Raw genomic sequence first — 24,104 nt, forward strand, 5'->3', positions numbered from 1 at the left:
GGAATTCACTGCTTTTGGAAGCCTCGCCTCTTTTTACATCTGAACCATCGAGCAGTAACAGGTTGATGTTTTGGGGCAGTCTCACCCCCTTTGCTCCAAGCATTCCTATGGCCTACTGTGCTCTCTGAGCCCCAAAACACTCTATGCCAAGGAATAAATTCTGAGATTATCACCCAGTTAGAAGGGTCACAGAAAGTGCATTTGTAATTCTTCAGCTCTCTGAATTCTTCCCAGTTCACTAGGAAGAACATGGAAATATTTTCAGATTTTTACTGCCGAAAACACTTTTTGTTCCCGTGCCCACACAATCTGGTAGAGCTGTGCCTCTGCCTTCTTTAAATGCTCTTTTAGCTAATGTACTGCATTACACATACTGTTGGAAAAGAAAATGAAAAGCAGAGTCCTCTGGAAACCTATTTGTACTTCTCTGTGTTAATTGGCAGGACTGACAAAAATCAAGCTATGGGAAATGAGAATCTTTCCACTGCTTTTGCATATAATCTGCTACATTAAATTTTGATTGAGGTTATCTGTCTAACTTGCAGGCCTATATATGCAAATCAAAAGCGCTAAGTATTGCATCTGTCTAACAGCCAGAAAGTCTGAATCAAAATCAGTAGAAGATACAAAAGATTTTTTCCTGTATCAGTAAGGAGGAAATTAGATACTTTATAGGACTTTGTCCATTTCTTCTCTGATTCTTCAGTACTAAGAAAACTTGAGGCTGAACAGCTCATCGTTCCAGTTAATGGATTTTTTTTGTACAGAGACCAATATTACAAAAACTGTTTATCTCAGAAGGTACTTTGGTCATTGGAAGGCTCTCCTTGCTCTCAGAACCAACTGACATTGTGTGAACCTTGAAAAATCAGCTTCAAGGTCTTTTATCAAGCTGTCATGGTTCAAAAAAGAAAATGTGTTTTTCATGTTTGTACCTAATCAGGTCTCCCAAACACTTACTTACTTTCTATGCAAAGATGACACTGAGAGTATTATTCTTATTTTACTCTTACACTACAGTGATGTAGATTAGAACCTGAATTTACCTGTCAGTATAGTCTACAGTACAGTGCTGGCACTAATGTGAACCACACAACAGAGTTCAGGTCACATCATAGAATCATAGAATGGTTAGGGGTTGGAAAAGACCTTATGATCATTTAGTTCCAATCCCCCTGTCATGGGCAGGGACACCTCACCCTAGACCGTGTTGCAAAAGGCTCTGTCCAACCTGGCCATGAGCACTGCTAGGGCTGGAGCATTCACCACTTCCTTGAGCAACCTGTTCCAGTGCCTCACCACCCTTACAGTAAAGAATTTCTTCCTTATACCTAACCTGAACTTCCCCTGTTTAAGTTTAAACCCCTTGTCCTATCAATACAGACAGTCCCTGATGAAGAGTCCCTCTCATCATGCACCTGTTTGGTTTACTGTGCATCTGTTCTTATGGTATCAGTTACTATGGAGTATGGGGTCAACTATGGAGTATGTGGGAGCACCATGGCTGTGGGGCGGTGAAGATGGGAGATAGTAAGGCAACCACTGCAGCTGACAAAAAGGGGAGTCTCTTGCCAATACTTGCACCAGTGCTCATGCCAACCGTGCTATGGCTCTCTGTATACAAAATTAATCCATTGCATGGGCCTATTCATTTCAAACAAAGAATTCTGAAACCTTTTGATACCCATGATCAATTGTGAAGCTGCACAAGAGCTGCAACTGAAACGCTTTTAGGAAAGAAACAAAACCTGCCTTGCATTTGGCTGTTTGGAAAGAAATTAGTAGTTACATTAAATTAGAGAAACAGCCCAGAAAGTTCTCTCTCACTTCACACTCTGCACTGTGGTCTCTGGATGGCAAGACAACTTGCTGTTTCAGTGGATGAAGCAGTGCAGCAGCTCTGGAGTGACCAGCACACAAGCAGAAATGGTGTAAGCAAGAGGGAGACAACTGTAGGACAGAATGGTTCAACCAAAGCAGTCAGCCTTAGAACAGCACCAAGTGCTGCTAGGTTTCAGGTGATGAGACAGAATTTATCTCAGTAACGACTAGTGTACCAGAAGGCGTCTGACAGCCTGGAGAGGAAGAACAGCCACTTGACAACACAACCTATCTCCGTCAATATAAACATTTGCTAGTCCTTTCTGCTGTTACATTCCTGCGGACCTTCTGGGGAGCAGCAATTCCTCCCTCATTAGCCTCAGTATCTCACCTTATTTCTGCCACTGGCAGGCCTGCAATTTCCCCTGCAAATTTCCCAATGGAAGACAATTTAGCCATCTACAGATATTTCCTCATGTTCACTATAAAACTTGAAAACTGCTCCCTGCACTGTGTTGAGTGTCAGCATGTATCAGGTGATAGTGTGAGTATGGGCAGGCAGATGCAGGGGTGCGTGTCCTCTCTGGCCTTTACAGAAAGGACTGTGCATTGACTACTGCACCCTAATGCTGCATCATGTTACTTACATTGGGCTGCTGATTAAATTAAGCATCCCTATGAAGCAAGGTTGAATTCAATGTAATAAATGTGTTGAAGAGGAACTGAACAACTGACTTCATGCATGCTCAAGAAACTGAGCAGCAAAGTATAAAGCAGAGAAAGATGGAGAACAAAAACAGAAAGGTGAGAATAAGAGCTGGAACTTGAAGCAGAGCAGGAAGGGATAGGCAGAAGAGGAACTACAGAGACCAACTTGGACAAAGGGTAGCCTAACAAGAAAATAGAGAGAAAAACAGCTGTGATAGGTGCTGGGCTACCAGTAAGAACCAAACAAGTTCTTCAGCATCCAGACCTCAAGATATATTTATTTTCAAGGATTTGTGCTTTAAATCCTGAAAACATTTTTTAAAATGTTTGAGAGCCACAAGTAAGAATATATGTATACACACATACATAAGACATAAGGTGGTTGATCTGAGAAGTTACATTATTTATCCTGGTAAAATACAGGCATTATTTATAGTGGGAAATTTAGTGCCCAAGAATGGGACTTCTTCAGGTTTTTGTGGCTGCAAAATACTTATAGATTGCATATGTGAAATATCTACATTAAATCCTCACAGTAACATTAATATGTCATCTGAAGAGAAAAAATAATAGTTATTTTCACAGATAGTTTTTCTGTAATACAATACATGAGTGCTTGGCAATATTACTAACAACATACTTTAAAGCATTAGCAAAAAATGCTGGTTTCAATAAAGATTTAAAGCCACCAGCAACTCTCATAATTCTCCCCATGCACCACTTCTTTTAGGCACACTTTTTCACTTTAAGTCTTTACAAAAACCTCTCTATATTGCATGTGAAATTTTAGCACTAAAGGTAGCTGGTGACATTTTACTTACAGCAACTGCAGTTGATGCAATCAAGGCTGAGAGCAAAGTTTTATGACTATTTTATAAACTTAGGAATGTACTCTGGGAATTTATAATGGAAAAATTGACTCAAACTGTTTTTAAGGAATAACTAAGGCAAGTCCTGTGATGTGGTGTTGTCCAAAATGCACATGCTTCTTCTGCTGGATTACAGGTATGGCTTGGAAATGTGGGTGCTATTAGAGAGCAGAAAAATGTGGCTGGTGTATTTGAGATGTTCTTCCGGTTAGCCTTGAGAGCACATGAAACCTCTAAGTACTTACGTTGATATTCTCAAAGTATTTTGGTACCTATTTGTCTGCAAAATTAGTAATTTAGATGTTGCACGCCTCTGAAAACACAGTTGAGAGGAGTCAAACTGCCAGGATTCCATGTGGGAAAATTAATTTTAATTTAAGTTAATTTAATTTAAGTTAAGTTAAAAGTATTCATGATGCTGCTTTTTCATATGTTAGCTGCATTTGTCCCTGAAAGATAATAGAAGGATAAACCCACGATGTCTTACTGTCAGAAATATTGGCAATTCCTTTATTTTATAGCAGGGTCTTATTAACGCTTCATTTTGTGGGGAGTCAAGGCCCTGAAGTCCAGCAGCTGTAGGAGGATTTGGGCTTTGGTGGGTCTTTTTGTTTTGTTTTGGTTTGGTTTTGATGCATCTCTAATCCTCAGAGCTTCAATGAAAAGTTTTAAAATACAACTGAAAGATCAAAAGTCAGCTTTGGGATCTTAGGGATCAAAGGAGAAAAATAAGAATAACTCCACCTTGTGGTATTATTACAGTTATAAACATGCTTGAGGCAATATTGGGGGGTGGGGGGCTGATTCATTATTTAGGTTTGGGAGTTTGGTCATACAGCCTTTATGTTACTCCTTGACACTTACTTTACATTGTCCACCATAAATTCTATAAATAATCTACAAGAAGAAAAGGAATAATTGTAGATCTAAAATACTGAATATGGAAAATATAATTATTTATTAACATAATAATAGGGAACAATTCTGCATGAATAAGGGAAGGATTATATAAATATGAGAGATTTAATTCCACCTCAAATGTTCGTTAACTTAATAAATAACAGCCAGGAGTCTTGCTTGCTTAGGATACCTAGTGCTAAAATCCTCTTAAAGAAACTGCCTTTTTTTCCTCCTTATTTTTTAACTTTCAAGAGCATATTAGCAATGAAAAATATCGTGACATTTTTTGGTAGACATCCTTACTAGTAATTTTCTCACTCCTTGTTTCCAGGGGTCAGCTGTACCCAAATTCCTTGGCAGCAGCACTGTGTTGGCAGAAGTGTTTATATAAATGTTGAGGGAAAGCAGGTGTTACAGACCAGCTCCTCTTTTTATCCCTTTCAGATCTGGTGACAATGGTGCTAATTGCTGTGATCTCATTTCTGGGTCTGTTTCCTTCCATGACATTCTGTAGGAACCTATAGGACAGTTATATATAACATTAAAGAAGAGGGATCGTATTTTTATTTGATTCTGTATGGTTTTAGAGCAGTTGCTACAGACTTTATACCTGACTTAGCTTTGCATCTAATAAATCCTGAGACTTCCACAAGGAGAGGAATGAATCTGAATTGGTGCATTTCTTGAAGATAGCCATCACAATCCTATTTTTTTTTTCAGAAGATACGAAGATGTTTGTGGAAAACACTTCCCCTTCTTCCCTCAAGGCTTATAAATCATTGGTTTATAGAGTCCCATAAGACTTATTAGAGGTAACTCTGGTGTAGATGCTGTGAACACATATATGCACAGCTTTGAACCCAGGGAAAATCTGTGTTCAAATAGTGTGATCAAGGTCAATGACTGCAATGGGCTTGGTCTAACTGTAAAATTCAGGCAGTGCAAAATGGTGTAGAGGTTGTCAAGGAAGGAGGAGTCACTTCTAACCCCCAAACTCGTATTTGCTACTACTCTAGGTTACCCTGCTCTTGCAAGGGGGTTGGACTAGATGATCTTTTGAGGTCCCTTCCAACCCTTGGGATTCTGTGATTCTATGTGTATGAAAACCACTTGCTGTTTTAAAGCAAAACAATCTTTCTCTCTTAGCTGTCCAGAATCTCAGCCCTGAAAGAATGCCTGGCAGCAGGGGTGGCATTGGCATGGGTGTGCTCTATAGCTGCAACCGGTGCAGCCACATGTGAAGTGGATTTTGAAAGCTTTTCATTTTCTGATACTCTGGAACGCCAAATTCGTTTGCCTGCGGGGTGTGATCTGCCTCTTTGGCTCGACTGATTTGCATTCGCGTTTTGAAGGCTTTTTGGAGGGAGGGAGCGGAAAAATCTGTGCTCGAGAGTAGTCTGGGGCCCTCCTGGGCTCGGCGCAAGTTCCTGGCAGCGCGGGGGGGCAGCGCTGTGGCTTTGCCCCGCGGGAGCGAGCCCGGCAGGGCCGGATCCGGGTCCCGGCGCTATGCCCTGCACGGCGGGGCCGGTGCAGCAGCCGGGCGGGCTCCGCAGAGCAGCTTGCGCAGGGTGCTGCGGCCCGGGAGCGCTGCGGCCCGGCAGCGCTGCCCGAAGGAATGACCCTTCTTTGGGGCATGGCCAGAAGGAAGCGAGAACCCGGCCCGTGAGGTGGTGAGGGAAGGGCAGGCACCGCGCTGCCTTTGGGAGCTCCTGGCAAGGTGAAACCCAGCCTTTCGCCCACCCCATGCTGCGGCGGCCCGCGGGATGCGGCACAGCCTCAGTCCCCCTGGCTCCGCAGGGCAGCCCGGCGTGAGCGGGAGCCAGGGCAGGCGGCCGGGCTGCTGCGCGCCCTGCACATGCGGAGGACCGGGGGAGAACCGCACTGTGCTCAGTTTGCTCTTCCTGGCAGCGCCCGGGTACTCCACCTCCTCGCCGGCCTCTTCGCGGGGCATCCGCGCTCCCTCCGCTGCCCGGCCCCCCCGCCGCCGCCGGGCTGCCGGGAGCCTCCCCAGCGCCTTCCCCTTTTCGGGTTTATGCGGCGTTTGGGTGTTTTGGAGTTGTTTGGTTTTTTCTCTCTTTCGGGGAGAGCGCGGCCGGGCTGGGCGAGGGGAAGGAAACTTTCTCTCCCGCCCCCCCCAAGGATGCTCCGGATATTTTTGAAAGGGCGGAAGAGTGAGAAAGAGAGCTGCGTTTGTAAGGGCATCTCATGCTCTTGAGAAGGTCCCCCTGACACCTCACTGCTGGGATTAAAGACCTGAGCTGGAGAAACTCCTCCCCTTCCCTCTGCTTCTCCCATCCTCCCCCCTCCTGCTGTCTCCCTCCTTTTTCCACCCCCCCCCCCCCCCCCCCCCCCCCCCAATTTCCTAAGGCCATTAAAAAAGAAAGGATAAAAAAAAAAAAGGAAAATAAAAAAAAAGAAAATAAGAAGGAAGCCTGGAGTAACAGTAACTGCCGCCGGGTGGGACGGTGGGTTGAGGTGGAAGAGGAGCCTTCCTCTCCAGATCCATCGCCCAGCACCACGCCGGGGTGAAGGGATGGGAAGCACTGCCATGGACAAGAAGAAAGATGCCTCCAGCAGGAGCAGCAGCAGCAGTGGCAGGAAAAGCTCCAGCCAGAAGAAACTCATGTTGCGAGTGCACATCCCCGTAAGTGGCTCCTTGCTCTTACTCCCCTTCGGCAGCTGGCGTGCCTTTGGCGCTGGGGCGTATTTTTCTCTGACATGTAGCTCGGAAGAAGGCAGGGAGAGGTGCTTCCTCCTCTGAGGTCTGAAGTTTGGGGATGCTGGGCTGGGGGGTGTCGCCCCTGCAACAGGCAAGACCTCCACATCTGGGGCGGGTTGGAGCACGGGGGGCTTCCCTGGTCTCTGCCCCACGCTCGGTGCTGGCAGCTCGGCGTGCAGTGGCCGTGGCACACGGAGTGCGAATAACTCCGGTCGCATCACTACTCTGCTGCCCTGGGCTGGGGTTTGGTTCAGTACGTCTCATCCAGGTCACACGCAGAATACGATTTAGCAAGCCGTCTGTTCGCTCCCAAATGCTGGTCTCAATATCCCCAGGTTTGGCTCCGGGAACTGTCCGTGCCCGATAGCCGAATCACTGTTTAATCTGACTCGTCCTTCTTCCAAAACTAATCCACATCTTAATTTCCCAGGGCTGAGGAGCCCAGAGTGCTCTCGAATTCGGACGCTAGATGAAAGAACAGGGACAATTGTATTGTCACATTGGAGCGGAGTAGTGAGCCGTGCAGTCTGTTCAGGGACTGGTTTTGTGTCTTCACACTAGGAAGACACATGCAAGAAACTATAGTATATAGATACAGAATAACCTCCGAGCAAAAGTTACTCTTTAGTCCCAGTGAGCGCGAAAAAGCTGGCTGGCTGTATCTTCAGCATTTACATGCCTTTCAAAATTTTGAGTATTGTTTTTCTTTACTATTAGGACATTCTTGTTATCTATATAACTATTTAGTGTTTTATTCTCAGTCCTGGTGTGCTTTTGGTTTCAGTGCTTCTGGCAAGAAATGGCAGAGTCCCTGTATCTTTTTCTGTGAAATCTGTTTGTTTGTTTGTTTGGGGGTGGGTGGGTGGGTTCAATCTCATTATATAAAAGTGGGAAACAGTCCTACATGTGTCTCTGCCAGGCCACCAGGGAGGAAAAAGATATTTCTGGTTCTCAGCTTTTCCTTTGTTTTAGGGAAGAATGAAAACTCAAAGCAAATTTATTAGGTGTCTTGAGTGTGTGGAATAAAATGGAGGAGAAATACGTGGCTGTCTTGCAGATTTCATCTGTCCCTGGAGAGGAATAGAAGCCCAGGACCCTAAGCCAAACTTCTGGAGCTCTGAGAGTGCATTCAGTACTAGGGGAGAAGTGTCTGTTTCTGCTAACACGGAGTTGCCTGTGCACTTGTGGCTGGAGTTTTTAGGCAATGACCTTTCTGTGTTACCAGTAGTACTTTACAACAGGAATGTAAAATACCAAGAAAATAAAATGTGCCCCATCAAAGCACCACTCATGCTGTGCACTTTATTCCTCTCTGCCCTGCCTGCCCTGTTGTCTCTGCCATCTCTTTCTCTGCCCTCTCACTCTGCCCCAACTGACTCTAGCCAGGAGCTTTTGCGCAGTTTGGTCTCCACCTCTGCTCCACAAAGCTGCTTTTTCTGCCTGCTGAAGAGCCTTAGGTAGTTTGGGAGATACTGCGGTTGCTGCAGGATTTTACAGGATCCGTCTGGGGCTTTTGAAATACCTTCTAACCACCAAAGAACTGACCACACCAGTACTTACAGCAATTTTCCCCATTTTATAGTTATGAAGCTAAGGTGGAAAATGTGCCTAAGTAGCTTGTTTGCATTTAAGCATTACTGGCAGAGGAAGGCTATAGATTTTTTCTAATTACCTCCTTAAGCCTGTAGACAGACTTTCTTCATGACCATTGCCTTAGTTCTGTCTTGGACAGAACATCATTAGTAGTGGGCCATAATTTTTCACCTTCATTAATCTCTTGGCTTCTTTGCTATGCAGCTTGTCACCTGGGTAGTGGTAGTTATTCAGATGCAAGCCTGCAAATGCCTGATGTTTCACTGAAGTCAACATGAGTTTTATTATTCACCCAGTTGGAAGCCATTCAAGTTTTTCTGATGAGAGAACACCTTCCATGCCTCCTCTCCACCCCCAAAATATCATTCTGTCTGTTCTGCATCATTCTAGCATTCCTGAAATGGACTGTTGGCTCCAGGATCTTTCAGGTTGTACTCGCTTTTTTGGTGGTTTTCTATAATCTCACAGAATTTAAATATGACTCTGCTATAATAAAGAACATTTTTCTCATTCTCCTCATTTGGCAGTGGAATCTGCATTTGAAAAGATCCATTTAGAATGTTTTTTTTTCTCTTTCATAACGTTTTCTTGACTGTTGTTTTGAAGCATCATTCCTATTATTTTAGTGGCGCCTGTCAGTGGAGCTGTAGTTGTCAAGGGAGCTTTCACCAGACTGTAATTTTTATTTTGTTCATCCTCTTCTTTGTGTTGCTGTGAGATCATGTTTATTGCTGAGACATGTAATTCCTGCTCATTGAGATCTTCAAATTAGGAACAAGAGAAGGACTAACAAGGTCTGAGTAGGAGGGGAGAGAGGAGTCAAGTCTGAAAGAGGAAGCAGTGGGACATAAAGGTACTGTTGTGATGCAGACTATCCTAAAACATACTTATTAGTCAATGCTGACTGAAAAAGAAATGACAAAAAAAGGTGAATAATGCAAAATAGGCTGCAATTAGGTTAGTAGATTGTGGAATAATAGGCATGTCTGAAAAGAAAGTTGTATGCTTTTCTTCCCTCTCCCATCTATTTTAATTTTTTGGGGTTGCTAGTGACAGGGGAAAAAATGAGTCAATTTAAGAAAGCTGGGTTTGTGTCTTCAGCTCTCCAGGGCATCATATCTCAGGTACATCTTTCTCAAGCAAGTACAAGACACGATACAAGACATCTGGAAACACTCTATTTTCACTTTCTTTCTGTTCTCAGCCTTCTTTGGCACAAGTGGCTGGTGCCCACCCCTTGCTTCTGAGAATAGTGATAGGCCGCTATGGTCCTGCCCTTTGGGTTGCTAACCTGCTCAGAACTTGTCATTCACTCACCAAAAGTAAAGTGGGGGGCTGCTGTATTCTCTTAGCGTGGCATGGAAGTGTTTGCTAAATTGCTGGACTGATTGAATAACTTTGTTTGTTCATGTGTTCTTTTCTTTGTAAAAACATAGCTGACTAACAGACTAATAATTTAGATGAACTGTAACATAACTGCAGGAGCCTTTATAAAGTAGAGTTCATACTAACCTGCATCTTTCCCAGCAGCACATTCTGAAGTCTTGAAATTAGAGATGCCTAAATGGAAAATTCTGGTGCAAATATCTTTGAAAGCTGAAATGGATTTGAATAGAAATCTTTGCTCTCTAGATGCATTACATCTGTAATATGAAGACATTAGCATTATAAAATTCCATTTTAAGCCATTAGAAGTTATTGCTTGTGCATTGCTTTGAACAGTTTAAAAACCCTATTCTAAAATAGGACGCAATTGTCTGCTGAGTAGGAGCTCACAGCAGTAAGATCAGGATGTTCTTTTGCTATCTTGCAAAATTGTTCTAACGTTAACAATACCATTGTAATGCTGTGTTGCTTCAAAAAAATAAAAGGAGAGATTCTGCTCTTACTTTAAATTTCATCTGGGATAATTCAGTCAGTGCCAGCCAGCAAAGTTATGTTATATTTGCCTAGTACAACTGTGAGCAGAGCCTGTCTCAAGAGCTTCACCATGGCAAGTGCCAAGCACCTGCCAAGCACCAAGCACTATCTCCCAGCAGGTGAAAATTGCAGAACCTTGGCACTTCCAAATATATCACAAGGTGACTCTTTTTTTTTCTCCCCAAAGACCAAAGGGATTATTTTCATTTTTTTTTTCACAATAAGGACAACAATAACATTTGCAAATGAATATGAAAAATCTTTCAGTTCAGTGAAGTGGCTGTTGCCTCTGGTGCTTCAACCCTGACAGCAGAGTTGGTGCACTAGAAGGATGCTCTTGGAGATCATGATCCTGTCTTTCCAGTATCACAAACAAACATTTCTGCACAGTTTCTTCTATTTCTCTGTCAGCCTCTATGATTTTGAACAGACTCCTCGATGTGCAAATTTATTGTTGTTTCCAAGACTGTTGTTATGTCAAGATGCCAGGCTGAAACATCAGATGGCTTAAATATTTCTAACCCAATAGATGACAATGGTGTTCTGACAGCTAGTGTTGGCTCAGGCTCTGCCCCTCCATCTTGCTTTCCACACTTGAAAAGCCATTAATGGCTACATGTGTAATAAATCACTATGAAATGATATTGTTCTGTCATAGTTTTTCCAGGATGCTTCTTGTCTCCTGGTAATTGCTGGGTGGGCTGATGAGAGCAGTGCGTCAGTCTAGGGATCACTTTAGGAAGCTGCAGATGAGAAATAAGCTGGCTGATTCTTTCAAAGGAGATAAGGGAATCAACTTCCAAAATGATCTAGAAATTAGAAGAATGTTTGTGTTCTTGGAAAAAGAAGGTTGCGGGAGAGGGACACAGAGGAGAGAGAAATGTTTCTCTACAATTAAATCTGCAGTTGTACTCCCTTTTGCTCTCACAAGGCAGACTCTGAGTTGTCCTGAGCCTCTGTGGCCTTGAAGTTTAAATTTGGATTTCTCCCTAAAGGGCTTATATATTAAATGGGCAAGAGGTATTTGCTCAGGAGTGTTGAGATTGCACCTTGAATCTATCTGATGGAAAAAAGGATTCTTGTTTGCAGTCACAATAGCTGTCACTGCAACTAAGGAAGCTCTTAGTCTTTTTTGGTTTTAAAGCATAACACAAACTGATCATAAACTCACTGAAAAATACTGTTTCTCTAAAACATCACTTCTGGTAGGAGATTCTACTCCTAAAAGGTCTCATCCGACCTCTTTTGTTTATACCTGTGAGGGCTATGGGCTCAAAGGAATGTGAATTACCTTGGAGGAATAAGTCATGAATGTGGAAGGAACCTTATAGAAATGTGGATGGTGAGACTTCTGGCCTTAGAGAAGGTTACTCACAATGTGCTTTTATTATTGAAACAGAAGATCTCTAGGGAGATCAGGAACAAGGTGGAGAGTGCGGATCTCCACTTAGGAGGTTCCAGTGCCTGTTCACACACCTGCAAGGTTCAGCTTATTCCCAGTTTCACCTGGGCACCACCCTGCATTCAAGGGAGCCGCTCAGATGAGACCAAAAGCACAATTTGACCTTGAAGACAAGACTCAGCAATCATTTTGTTCATGATATACGGACAGACATAGATAGGTGTGCCTGTGCGCTGGCTTGGCAGGGCTTATGGGTGTAGAAAGGAGCCAAAGCTGTTGGTAGACCAAATTATGGACGTTCATGTTGAGTGAAATACCATATATAATTCATACCCTTTGAAGAAGAGCTAAATTCATATCAAAAGGCATCCCATACATAGGGAATAATGAAAGAGCAGAGTGGGGTGCAAGAGAAGTGAAGCATCAAGGAAGACGTGAGCAGCAGACAGGAGATGTCACAGAATATGTCTATCTGGCATAGAAATTACCCCTCTGTGAGTTATGTTACCCTTGTCTGATCAACAGGCTTTAACAATTGGCCTGCTTTGAGGGCCTGATCTGGTTGCAGAGGTCTCTTGTCTCAATTTTCCACTATTGTTTGCACTGAAGACACACTGGAGAAAGTGTTAATAGCTAGCAAATAGGGAGAGTTAAGCATATCTTCAAAGACAAAAAGAAAAAGCAGCTTGAATGTGTCTTGAATGGAGTATGGGGTTTTTCTGGAAAGGAGAACTTATATATGCACATGATTATAAGATGCCATCAATAAATAAGAAATATTGTTTGGGGTTTGGTAGTACAGCACTATACTGCTACTGAACTATTTCTGGTACTAGCAATAAGTTGAAACAGTGATGTATATGACATTTTCTGCTGCAGAATGATTTTTGTGTTTATTCCTTAGGTAGTTGTAGAAACTGGAATATAGTGCCTCAGTTTAGTGTTTGCTTCTGTAACACTCTTAAATTGCTTGCATATAGCTACATCTGAAATCTTGCAAACATGAAAGCATTGTTTACATCATAGAGAACCAAAACATAACAGTACTTCAGTGTTTGACATTGAGGATTCATAGAATGGTATATAATGTCCTTTAAATTTTCATATGATTTAGCATGACAGTAAATTATATTATGTGAGCGTGGCTTAGTGGGATGCATAGCAAATGCATTGCAGTATGTGTTTCATGGTTGTCATTTATGTCACACACCATAACTGTTCAGACCTTATGGGCATTATTGCAAAGGATGCCTGTGACCTTCTGCTCCAAAATGAGAATCTTTGTCATAAGCTGAAGACTTAATCTATTTTTGCAATCACAGCAATATGCCCTTTTTTTTTAAGCTGCTGGACAACACATGCATAGATCTGGAGTTTCATTAGGAGGAAGTGTGAACATTATAAGCATTACCTGCCATATTATGAAGACTGTATTCACAACAGGCACTGGGCAATTTTCAGCCATCTTTTTGTATCCATAATGCTGCTGGAACAATGAAAAGAAGAAAATACTCTGCTTCTGCAAGCTGAAGAAAGAAAAGTCAGAGTGCTGGCTTACAGCACTGCAAAACACAGGCTTTTCATAGTCAGCTGTAGACTTACTGGTGGTCTCTTAAGAATGACTGAAGTTTGAATCTGGTTTGTGGAAGCTACATGCCTGTTGATTCCTTTAGAAGAGTTTAGAAACATGTTTTCTATGGAATTAGAGAAATCAATACTTGGTGAGCTAGATCATGGGTAGAATTTGAATCCAAGCATGAAGAAACATTTCAGTGGAGACAAGGTCTCCATAGAAAAGCTGTAGTTGTAAGAATTTGATGGACTTAAACAGGTGCCATTAGCATTGCCTATAGCCTGTTTAGTGGAAGAAATAGATTGTTACCTGCATACCACTTATTTTAAATGGACTATACATGGAAATTGAGAAGGAGACCTGGAATTATGCTCAGAATCCTGAAGTGTATCATAATGACCCTATTTTTTCTACCTAGCCATAAGGTCTGACAAGTTTCCACAGATTCAGGACTGTTCTGTACCTTTAAATGTACGTGCATTTAATATGCTTGCTATGTCTGTGTTGACTTGCTTTTGGTGATATGGTCTTTAAAAGGGGTAACTGCTAACAAGTGTTTTTACAGAATCAAGGAACAGTTGAGGTTAGAAGAGATTGGAGATTGTCTAGTCCAGTCCTCATGCTCACCCTGCAGTCAGCTACAGCAGGTTCCTCAGGATTGTGTCCCATCAGATTTGTAATATGTCCAAGGATGGTGACCATGCAACTTCATTGCTCTAAAGGAATGCATTTGGGCAATTGAAAGCTCCTTGAGACTAAGTGTCGTTAGACACTACACAGGCACATTGAATTTAACTCCATATTTTGCTGGATCTTGTCCCAAAAACATAGTTTCCATCTGGGGAGTGAATTGGATTTGGCTATGTAGTGTAGAGACTTATGTGAAAAGCGTACTCGGAGATAGCAGTTGAAACTGGAGGCGCAACAGTCCCAGCAAGGCTTGTGGAAGAAAGGGAAGTAAGGAAGTGGTAAAGAAAGGTGCTTAGGGAGTTTGCCAGCTTCTCAGTAGATCATTGCATCTTCTGGAATGTGGTTTTCATCATGCATTGTCATTCCTGTTGCATAAAATAATTAGAGGGGGATTTGCTGTTACTGAGTATTAATCATGGCTTCTGTGTTAGAAATGTGATCTAAACTAAGAGGCATGAGGAAAGACAGTTCAGGGATAAGAGCAGTACATCAGCACCTAGCTGTCTGAATCTCTGTCTGCTGTATTGCCTGAGGTTGGGCAGAGGAGAGTTCTTGATGTAAGCTTGGCATTGCTGAATGGCTGAAGCTTGAGCTTCATGAAGAATAAACTTTTAAAGTATCATCGTGCCATGTTGAAACACTAAAACATCTTATGGGATGTTCTTTCCATCCATGATTTTTTGAGCTAGATGTCTATGCATGCATAAGGATACATATGTTAGTAAAGATAAACTCTCTAAAGAATTTAAAGTCTTGGCAGGTATTATAGACTGGAGACATGTGAGAGGGAACGATTTTGCCCCTGCAGCACTAATATTCAAGTAGATGGTTGGAGTTCAAGCAACTTGTCCCATGTTGTACAGGAGTGTGACAATTGGACTCACAAAGCCTCAAGACCTAGTTCACTTAACTGTTAGCCCAACTTTCTTCCTATGGTATTTGTCCCATAGGAATCCATGTACTAGCTCAACGTAAGTCAGCAGTGATGGAAAGTATTTTCCCTTTTGAAAATATGTGTGAAGTGAAAACATCCCAGTCTAATGTTTACCAACAGTTGTGCTGTTTCATAAAATACCACTGTTAGGACTCTTCTGGCAGTCTGGTCAGGAAGACCAAGGATTGAGGATATTACATAAATTAGAGGAGACTACATTAACTTCCAGCATCGTAAGTGTTGCTTCAATGAGTGTGCCTAATTATCACACCCTCCATGTGGTTCATGCAGTTGTTGAAATTTGCGAAACATTAGCTGTTCTTTTTTTCTGAATAGCTGGTGGCACATCAGTTGTAAAGGTCTTGAAATAAGGCATCTGCAGCTATCCAGCATGTAGTTATTTATAGATTCAAGCAGATGGGTTTAGGACATTCAAAACAGCACTTTACCAGCCATGTTCAACCTACAGCACCCTCTGAAGAGTTTGCAGGCATCCTGTCTCCATTCCTGCACTATGCTGACTTGTCCTTCCAGTTGCTGGAGCTGGGCATTCCCCAGTACTGCTGTCAGCTAATGTATGAGAGAAAATAACAGCATGATCTCAACATTGTTCTTCTTGGATAGTCCTTCCACTAATGGACTCATTAGTGGATCAACTCTACATTTTTATGGGAAAATGGAGAGCTTCTGCTGTCTGAAAAGTTGAGCCAACATTTATTCATGTTTAACATAAGATTTATAGCCTGAAATGAATGGAAGGTAGAAGATGTTATTCAGCTGTTCTCTTTGCCCTTTTATTTAGCTAGTTGATGTTAAAGGTAAATACTAATTAACTAGACTTCTTTTAGTTGGATGATGATTAATTATACATTTTCCTTATATTTTTTATGCTTTTGAGAATGACTGTATGTGCTCTAAGCTATGCAGAGGCAGGAGGGTACATGCCAGCATTTTCCTTTATAAAGTAATACCAGTAATTCAAAAACTGCAATTACTTCAATTCTTTTCCTGTATTGTGTACTTGGAATTCTGGCTCCTTTCACTGTGGCAGACCTGTGGAGGCATCATCAGCTGTCATGCAAAAGTTGCTGTTAAATGAACTCTTCTGCTTTTCAGCTTTAAAATACTGACGTCATTAAAAGAGGAAACATGCCTGATTTAACTGCACATAGTGGGGGGCTAGTCTCTATTACTTGGTAAGACAAAAATGTTTTTATCCAGTATTCATCAGCTGTCTTGGTGGACCTCAACCAATAGTTACTAAAGCAAAACAAGCTGCTGTTCAGCAGTTGGATTTATTAACAGACTGTGCAGCCATCTTCCTATCCAACCACAGTGCTGAATAAAACATGTTGCCTTACAGTGCCTGCTTAGTTAGCTGATGTGTTTTATTTTCATGGTGTACATTGTGAGATAAAATGAGTGAGTGGTAACTCGGTAAGCTCTAGTAACTCATTCACTTTTGATGTCTATCTGCCTATAATCTGAGATCTAAAAAGCTGAGAACAACGGATGACTAAAGTTTACTTGAAATGCCATTCACAAGATTAATCCTTGAGGAAAAAAAAGAAAGAAAAAGTGCTAAGAAGCCTAGTAGTTCAGAGAGACAGGATTTTCCAAAGAATTTAGGCACATTAGATCCCTTTGCAGTATTTGAAGATCCTACTAGCACGCTTGCATCAGGATGTCCTTAAATGCATTTGCAAATTGAGCTTTACATCTTTCAACCTTTCAAGATGCCATTCTTTCCTCTCTGCTATTTATACCTGCATTAAAAAACAGAAACTGATTTTCCTACTTTTCTATTCCCAATAACATTCCCTTGTACCTGATAGTAAAATGGTAAAAAAAAAAACAAAACAAACAACCCAAACCAAAGCAAAACCCCCAAGTCAGAAGCTTGTTTTTTTATGGAACAGAGATTGAAAGTAATACTAGGAAGTAATTTGGGAAGAGATAAATAGCAGCTGTTCTCCTGATGATAAAGACTGAAACCAATGCTATGTGTGTGCAACCTTAGAATCATAGAATAACAGCTTGGAAAGGACGTTGAGGATCATCTGGTCCAATCCCTAAGTACTTGGAGTTCTGTCTCCTTTCAGTGTGGCAGACCTGTAGAGGCATCATCAGCTGGCATGTAAAAATTGCTGTTAGATGAACTCTTCCGATTTTCAGCTGTAAAACAGTGAAGTCAGTAAAAGAGGGAACGTGCCTTACGTAACCATGTTTGACTGAGAGTGACCAAGTATTACATACCATGAAGACTTCAGAAAGTAATTCCTTTTCTGTTCCCTTCAGATTTTTACTGTAACTTGAAGGAAAAGCTGCAATAATTTAAAAATTGAGAGAAATTTTTATTTATATATTTTTTTACCTGTGTAAACTTAGTCTTTTGTAGTCTTGTGAACTACTGTAGGCATTCAATATGTTTAGACTCACTGTGGATAGTTATTTCAAATAGAAATGTTTTAAAAGGAAAAATATATTCCACTGCCATAATCTGCATATACTTTCTGTCAGCATGTTTGTGAAGCAGAGGTATTTGGATTTAAAGGTATTTGGAGCTCTTCAAAGTTCTGAGTCAGTATCAATAATGCTTTGAGGGCTGCTGCTGGTTGAGGTCACAGGAGAGAGATGAGAGAGTGCAGGGGAACTCCTCACATTGTGATAAGCTCATGGGGTAACCAACTTAGTCTTTGAAATTTCTCTATGCATACCAGCTGTAAAACAAGCTTCTAGCTTTGACCATGTTTGGGTTGAAATAACTGAAGGAAAGGCACACATGTAAAAGCGATGGCTGGTCTTATCAATGGCAGTGATCACTTTAATGGATGTGAATTGGAACACACAGGCTTAACATCTGGGGACATATGTTTGGCCATCACCTTCTCCTGGAGGAATGGTAAAATCTAATTACTTTGGAATTTAGCAACAAAATGGGAGGAAATATTAAGTATACACTCTAAGGATATATCTATTTTCAGAGAAGATACTTTTCAGAGTTCATTTCCAGAGAGCAGTAGGTACCTTTGGCTGTGTTTTATGGTCTTGAATATTCTGCGCACTTGACTAATTTAAAAAACATGTAAGGCCACAAGTGCAGAGCCTATGTGTATGAAGGGGAGCTGCCCTGTGTGCAGCTGTTTACTATAAACTGAATACATTCAGCGTGTGTGTACAAGTGGGTGCAAGCTGGCAAATTGCTCTTGTTGCAGAGAAATGAACTGTGATGAAAAATGCAATAGATGTTTAATTACTTCAGAAAAAAAAAAACAAACCCAAACAGATTATGAATATGATTCTGCCTGATGTTAAAACATCTGGATTCAGTTTCTAGCTGTACTAAGATTATTTTCAATCTCATATCCTGTGTTTTAATGTCACAAAGCAAATAGAACAAGGAGCTGACTTTGTATCTTGATCTTTAGGCTGTTTTCATTTCTGGTGGGGTTGGGGCTTTTTTGGTTTACAAGAATAAGTAATTTAAAGTTCAATCACCTGTTAATCACCAATCATTAGCTTTCTTCTTCCTTGTCTCTGCCTGCTTCCCTGTACAGGGCTACTGCTGCAAAAGGCCTCCAAGTCATGTCATGTCAAATAACGCATGGTCTTCAGAGCTCACTGGGGGAGAGAAAAGTCTGGGAACAATGTGAACAGGCACAGCCAGACACTTCCACTAATTGTGGATATGGACATTGGAATACAAAAGCAGAAAGAGGGAGGGGGGAATGGAAATGTGCCTTGGTGTGGAAACGACTGTGTAAAAACAAATATGCCTGGGCTTGCTCTTTGGGTATGTACATGTTGCACAGGAGAACTCCCACAACAGGAATCCTCTGCTTTAGTCTGCCCTGGCCAGATAATTTTTAGAAGGTTTGTTTTTTAATTTATTTACCTCTAGAGGATGTCTTGGCTATTTGGGCATGTGGACTTCATCAACCAAGAATTGTAAGAGGTAGTGGCAATTTACTGCTGAGCTAGCTTGAAATTGCCTATTAATTTTTGGTTCTATTTTCTTGCCTAAATATTGGGAATAGGAAATTTACATGAATTAATTATTAATGTAACATGCTAGCCACAGTTCAAAATATATTCTGCTGAGTTAAATATCTAAGTGTCTCCCATACTCTGTCCTCTAACCAAAAGCAGGCTGAAGTGCTTTGCAGGTCAATTATACAGAATAAATAAATTAGAATAAAATGACATATCTGGGGGGTTTTATTCATAATGAAAACCAGATTTTCCTCTCAAGAACTCTTGTGCTGAAATATCTACACTGCATTTTGCTTAAACTCTGAAAAAAGCAGGTAAAGACTGTGATGAAGGGGTGACCATTTGGTAGGATAAGCCTGAAAATGAAACATCTATCCTATAAGATGGGAGCTATATGAAATTCTGAGCAACTGAAAATGAAATTAGTAAAGTTAGTGAGATTCATACAGTAAAATCCGTAGATTTATACTTTGTTATGCAGTGGAACTTTAGCTACAGAGGGAAGATGCTGAGATTTGTCATCCCCCGGCAATGAAAAGACTCTTTACATCAAGCAAACAGAAAACATAAGTGATATGCAGGGCACTTGCATGTTCATCTATGCCTGAAAGATTATCATATTTACACTGAAGAGAAGATATTTCTGAAGTGAAATGCAACAGCTGCAACTAGTAATCAGCATGATGGAACACAATTGGAAAACAGTCCAAATGCTTACTTTACCCATTTACTAAATGAATCGCAAATGTCTAAATGAACCTATTATTAACACAAACTATCATGGAGGCAAGAGGAAAGAGAATAGCCAGCAGAAACACCGATTTGTTGATTATATAATGGACCTATCATTAGTAACTTGATTATGCCAATGCAATCGCTTTTCCTCCAAGACAGACACTTGTTCCTACCAGGGCCAATTGATCTTGAAAAACAGTCTGATTATGCCAGAGTGTGTTTTAAATGGAAAACAATAACAGAGTTAAGGAAGATGGGAAACTATTTACTGGTAGAAATATGATTACTGATAGCATTGCAGAAAAGTGAGAATGCAGAAAGATAGGATGGTTTACCCAAGGACTTAGATTTATACCTTTTTTAGTTAAAATTATGTAAATTCAGTGTTGTGAAAGTTATCACAAGGCCAGCCCTGAAGACTGATTGTGGCTCAGAGCACAAATCAAGTTCATGATATAAAATTTCTCACAACAGGATTGGCCTTCCAGCAATTACCACTGAAGATATTTGCCATTGTAGTGTGGAAATCCAACTTCCTGTCACTGGGCTGGGAACTTTGTTTCACAACAATCTCCTAAATTTCTTTGCTCAGATTGATTTTGAGCACGTTGCCAAAAGATCTTAGTTTCTCAGTCTTCTTCCCAGTCTTCCAGTCTTCACATTGGATTTTTCTTTATTATGTGTTCCTACTTTTGTAATCCTGTGATTTCTGAAAGCCAGGAAAATAATATTCCTTTAGCAGTATTCTCCCAGACAAAAGCACTAGCTGCTAGCTCTAGACACGGTTTCTAAACCTCTTCACAGTCACAAAATACAAAGACCACAAAAATCAGTCTCACAGAGTTCCATGTTGGGTTGTTATGGAAAGGAATTTTAGTTTTGTATGCATCCCCGAGACATGGGCAAACTTTAGCAATGAATATTACCAGAAATTTTGGTGACTTTGCTCAAGGGTGGGGTATTTGATGCTAACAGGAGTCACAGGGCTCCTGCTGTTTCATGGAGGATACCCACAGTTAGTATTTGAGGGGATTTAAAGAATAATGTTCTGGCTTAAATAACTTTTTCAGTGCAGAGCAGGGAGCAGCTGAAGTTGCTGGAAGATTTCCAGCTGTATGAGCTGCTCATCACTAGATATGCTGGGTGTGATTCTTGTGTTGCTTGCGTCAGTGGAAATATGTTCCTTGTCATCACTGAAGCTGCTGTTCTCTGTAGGGTTGGACTTGGAGGGACTATTTCTGCATGAGATGAAAATGTCAAGATTTCATTATCGCTTTCCACAGGTTAGAGGGGTGGGAGAAGGAACCACGTAAAGCTTGTGAGTGTATAAAGTATAAATGAGCAAACTGTATTGTACTGGTAAACACTCATCAATGGATACCGAAAGATCACTATTTTTATTTTCAATTTTGCAATAATTCAATTTGACAAATATCTAAGCTTCTGCTGGACATTCTGCTGAGAGCTTTCTCTCAGACAACTTTTGTATCACTGCTCACTACAAATCTTACTACACTGAACAAGAGTGTGTGCAAAATGCCTTATAAAAGAGATCTGCAATGGAGATGGGAGAGTGAAACCAGGGTAGAGTGGTAATAAACAGCTATGCTATGATTCATCCTCTCTGCTATTCTGAGTGTGATATAGTTGTAATTCTGTAGCTGTGGTTTCGTCCAGTGATCTGAACAGGGAGACAGGTAAAAGGTTGAACTGACTGTGAGCCAGAAAACCTAAAATATCTCTGTGAGTACTGGCAAGGTGCCCAGATTGGAATTAATACATTCAGCCTTTCTCTTTCACATCCGCCTTGTAAAGGCAAAATACGAAAATACCAAACAGAATTCTAACAGACCATATTTTGTTTAAATAGAGGTCTGGTAACTATATGAGATCAAGAGACAGTTGTAAGTCTAAGAAGTCCTGTACTTTATATTGATTTATGGCAGTCCTTTGCAGAAAATATGCCTTTGTGCACAGGCTGAGGGTTTGTAAATTCAAACTGTTCTATTTATGTTTGCATAACATATGAGATTTTATGTGTGTAGTACATATACATGGTTAGATATTTTTTGTTAGAATTGTCATGGTGATTTAGTCACTGTTGGTTTCTGAGCATCATTCCAGAGCTTATCACAACCTATTTAATAGAAAAAAATCCTTCTTTTATCTGTCCCAATTTGCACACAGGCCGGTTCAGAGGAAAGCTTGACTTCTCCGAGAAGCTTCCAGAAGTTCCAAGAAAGGTTCGTTTCCATATGGAAATTAATTAAACAGACCTTAAGAAGTTCATATTTTCCTTTCCAGGGTACTCTGTTATTCAGGCTTTTCGCTTTTCAGCGCTGCTGTCCATGAGTCTGACTCTGTGTTATTTTACAGAACTGTTCAGAAAAGGATCTGTGTTACCAATAGAGGGACAAGACTTACATCCAATGCCTGGAGCTGGAGTCCTTGGTCTGGCACATTGACTGGGCTGCACATGGGGTTATAACTTTGGGGAGGAATTTAATTATATGTTCTGGCAATAGCCATAACATTTTCTTGCTCTTGAATTTTTACTGTTGGGAAATTACATGCAAAGCATCTGCGACTGGTGCAACATATTTGTATATTTTATGTATAACTTCAAAGCAGAGCGGGTACAAGTGTTCATCTCAGTTAAGTCTCTTCCAAGTATATATATTCATTAAGCTGACTACAGGAATTCAGTCAAACATAAACTCAGCTATTGCTAGGAATTCATTAACAGATTCATCTAAAACTTTGTCCAAAGCTTTAGTTTCTTGAATCAGGTTGTGAATGTCTCATTTCCTCATCAGTCCAAAAATACACAGTCAATTTGGTGGTTAAAGGCAAGTCTAGCCAGACTGCAGGCGACAGTATAACCTCCTAACCACAAGCTTGCTTTATCTTGGATCCAGCTGTGCTTCGCTTTCCACGTGTCAGGGCTGTAGAGGAAGAGGATATCCTTGAAGTCTGAAACATGGAAGTCTTGACCCTAACAACCTGATGGCTTTGTTCTTGATCTTGAAAGGAGCATGTAGCCCAGACCAAGCACTTGCTCCACTGACCTTCTGGCAGTTAGTTACTTGGCTGGGTACAGAGTATGACAAGTAAACTCTGGAACTGATGCAACTCTTGTCATATGAAAAGCTCTGAAGTGCTTCCGAAGTTATGTTTTGCCATATATGACTGACGCATAGATAGATCTGGAACAGAGATCACTAGGTGTTTCTCTGGTGCTTAGCAGCACTAGGAAAATTTATGCAAGAATTAAAGAAAGTTACTTCATCTGGAATAGCTGATAAGGAGGTTTTTGCCAAAAAATTGCAATGTGTGGAATAGAGTTTGGAGTCAAAATCCATTTTCTAAAGGGAAGTGTGAGATCTTGAATGGACACAAGTGGTTTACTTCCCAATGTCTAGAAAAAACATGGTTTTGCTCACTCCATGTAAACTCATGTGCCTTTGTAGCACTTTGCCTGCCTGCACTGGCCCTGGTTGTGAGCCAAGTAACATCAATGCCCTCATTACTCTGAATCCAAAATGTAAAATATCACAAATCATCAGACTGTTAATTCCCAGCTACATGCAAGATTCTCATATTCCCCAGTCTCACCTTGTTATTCATATGCTATTTAGTTTATCCTCTGTAGCTCATAGCTCTTATCAGACAAGAGTACCCTCTAATATCAACCTTCTGTGCACTCAGGTTTTCACTTACACCTTAAGCATAAGGAGACCTGCTTTATTTGAACTTGCCAAAGAAGTGGACTCTTGGAGGACATCCAGGGTTTTATTGCTGGGGTATTTGATCCAAGTATTTGTTTTAAAACTCTCCTCAAAAGCAAGCCTGGTAAGTCAATGTAATAACCCTAATGCACTGCCCTTCTCCACCTCCCTCCTTCTGCAAATTTCAGAATGTTTAGGAGACATGGTTAATAATACCTGCGTTGCCCTGGAGGTATCATTATTTTTGATTTAAAGCTTGGAAAGCAAAAATATAAAGAGCAACTTACCCACGTCTACTGGAAAGTAGAGCTCAGTGGCTGCCTGGTCTCATGCGTAAGCTTAAAACTCCATCGTGCTCAAAGCCAGACTGTTCTAGGTAACTCAATACTGGCAGATGTCTTGGCACACTCTATTCCTGATTCTGCACTGACTCTGTATGGAGCTTTTCATATATAAGATCAACTATAATGAGGCTCCCTTTGGCCTCAGGAGTTTACTTGTGATGAGGTCTGTTGCCAG

At 41.1% G+C, this 24,104-nt stretch overlaps 1 protein-coding gene and 1 long non-coding RNA gene across 3 annotated transcripts in view; one reads left to right on the forward strand and one right to left on the reverse strand.

The window, feature by feature from the left end:
- Positions 1 to 3,881: 3,881 nt before the first annotated feature.
- On the reverse strand, positions 3,882 to 5,295 carry LOC130603065 (uncharacterized). The gene is made up of 2 exons (XR_008973061.1): positions 4,602 to 5,295; positions 3,882 to 4,051 (listed from the first exon to the last, which is right to left on the reverse strand). It is a non-coding gene; the product is annotated as an uncharacterized LOC130603065 (long non-coding RNA).
- A 1,447-nt stretch (positions 5,296 to 6,742) lies between these two features.
- PRKAG2 (protein kinase AMP-activated non-catalytic subunit gamma 2) overlaps positions 6,743 to 24,104 on the forward strand; it is a 218,313-nt gene continuing 200,951 nt past the window's right edge. Inside the window, exon 1 of one of the 2 annotated variants that reach the window (XM_057416532.1) lies at positions 6,743 to 6,942. In XM_057416532.1, the coding sequence (XP_057272515.1) occupies positions 6,832 to 6,942 (111 nt within the window). In that variant the 5' untranslated portion in view covers positions 6,743 to 6,831. The remainder of the gene's footprint in view (positions 6,943 to 24,104) is intronic. The other variant, XM_057416534.1, reaches the window with a different exon arrangement.

The sequence above is a fragment of the Pezoporus wallicus genome, unplaced genomic scaffold (genome assembly GCF_028554395.1).
Source record: "Pezoporus wallicus isolate ANWC-B61680 ecotype Strahan unplaced genomic scaffold, APGP_CSIRO_Pwel_v1 contig_3847, whole genome shotgun sequence".
Lineage (NCBI taxonomy): Eukaryota > Metazoa > Chordata > Aves > Psittaciformes > Psittacidae > Pezoporus > Pezoporus wallicus.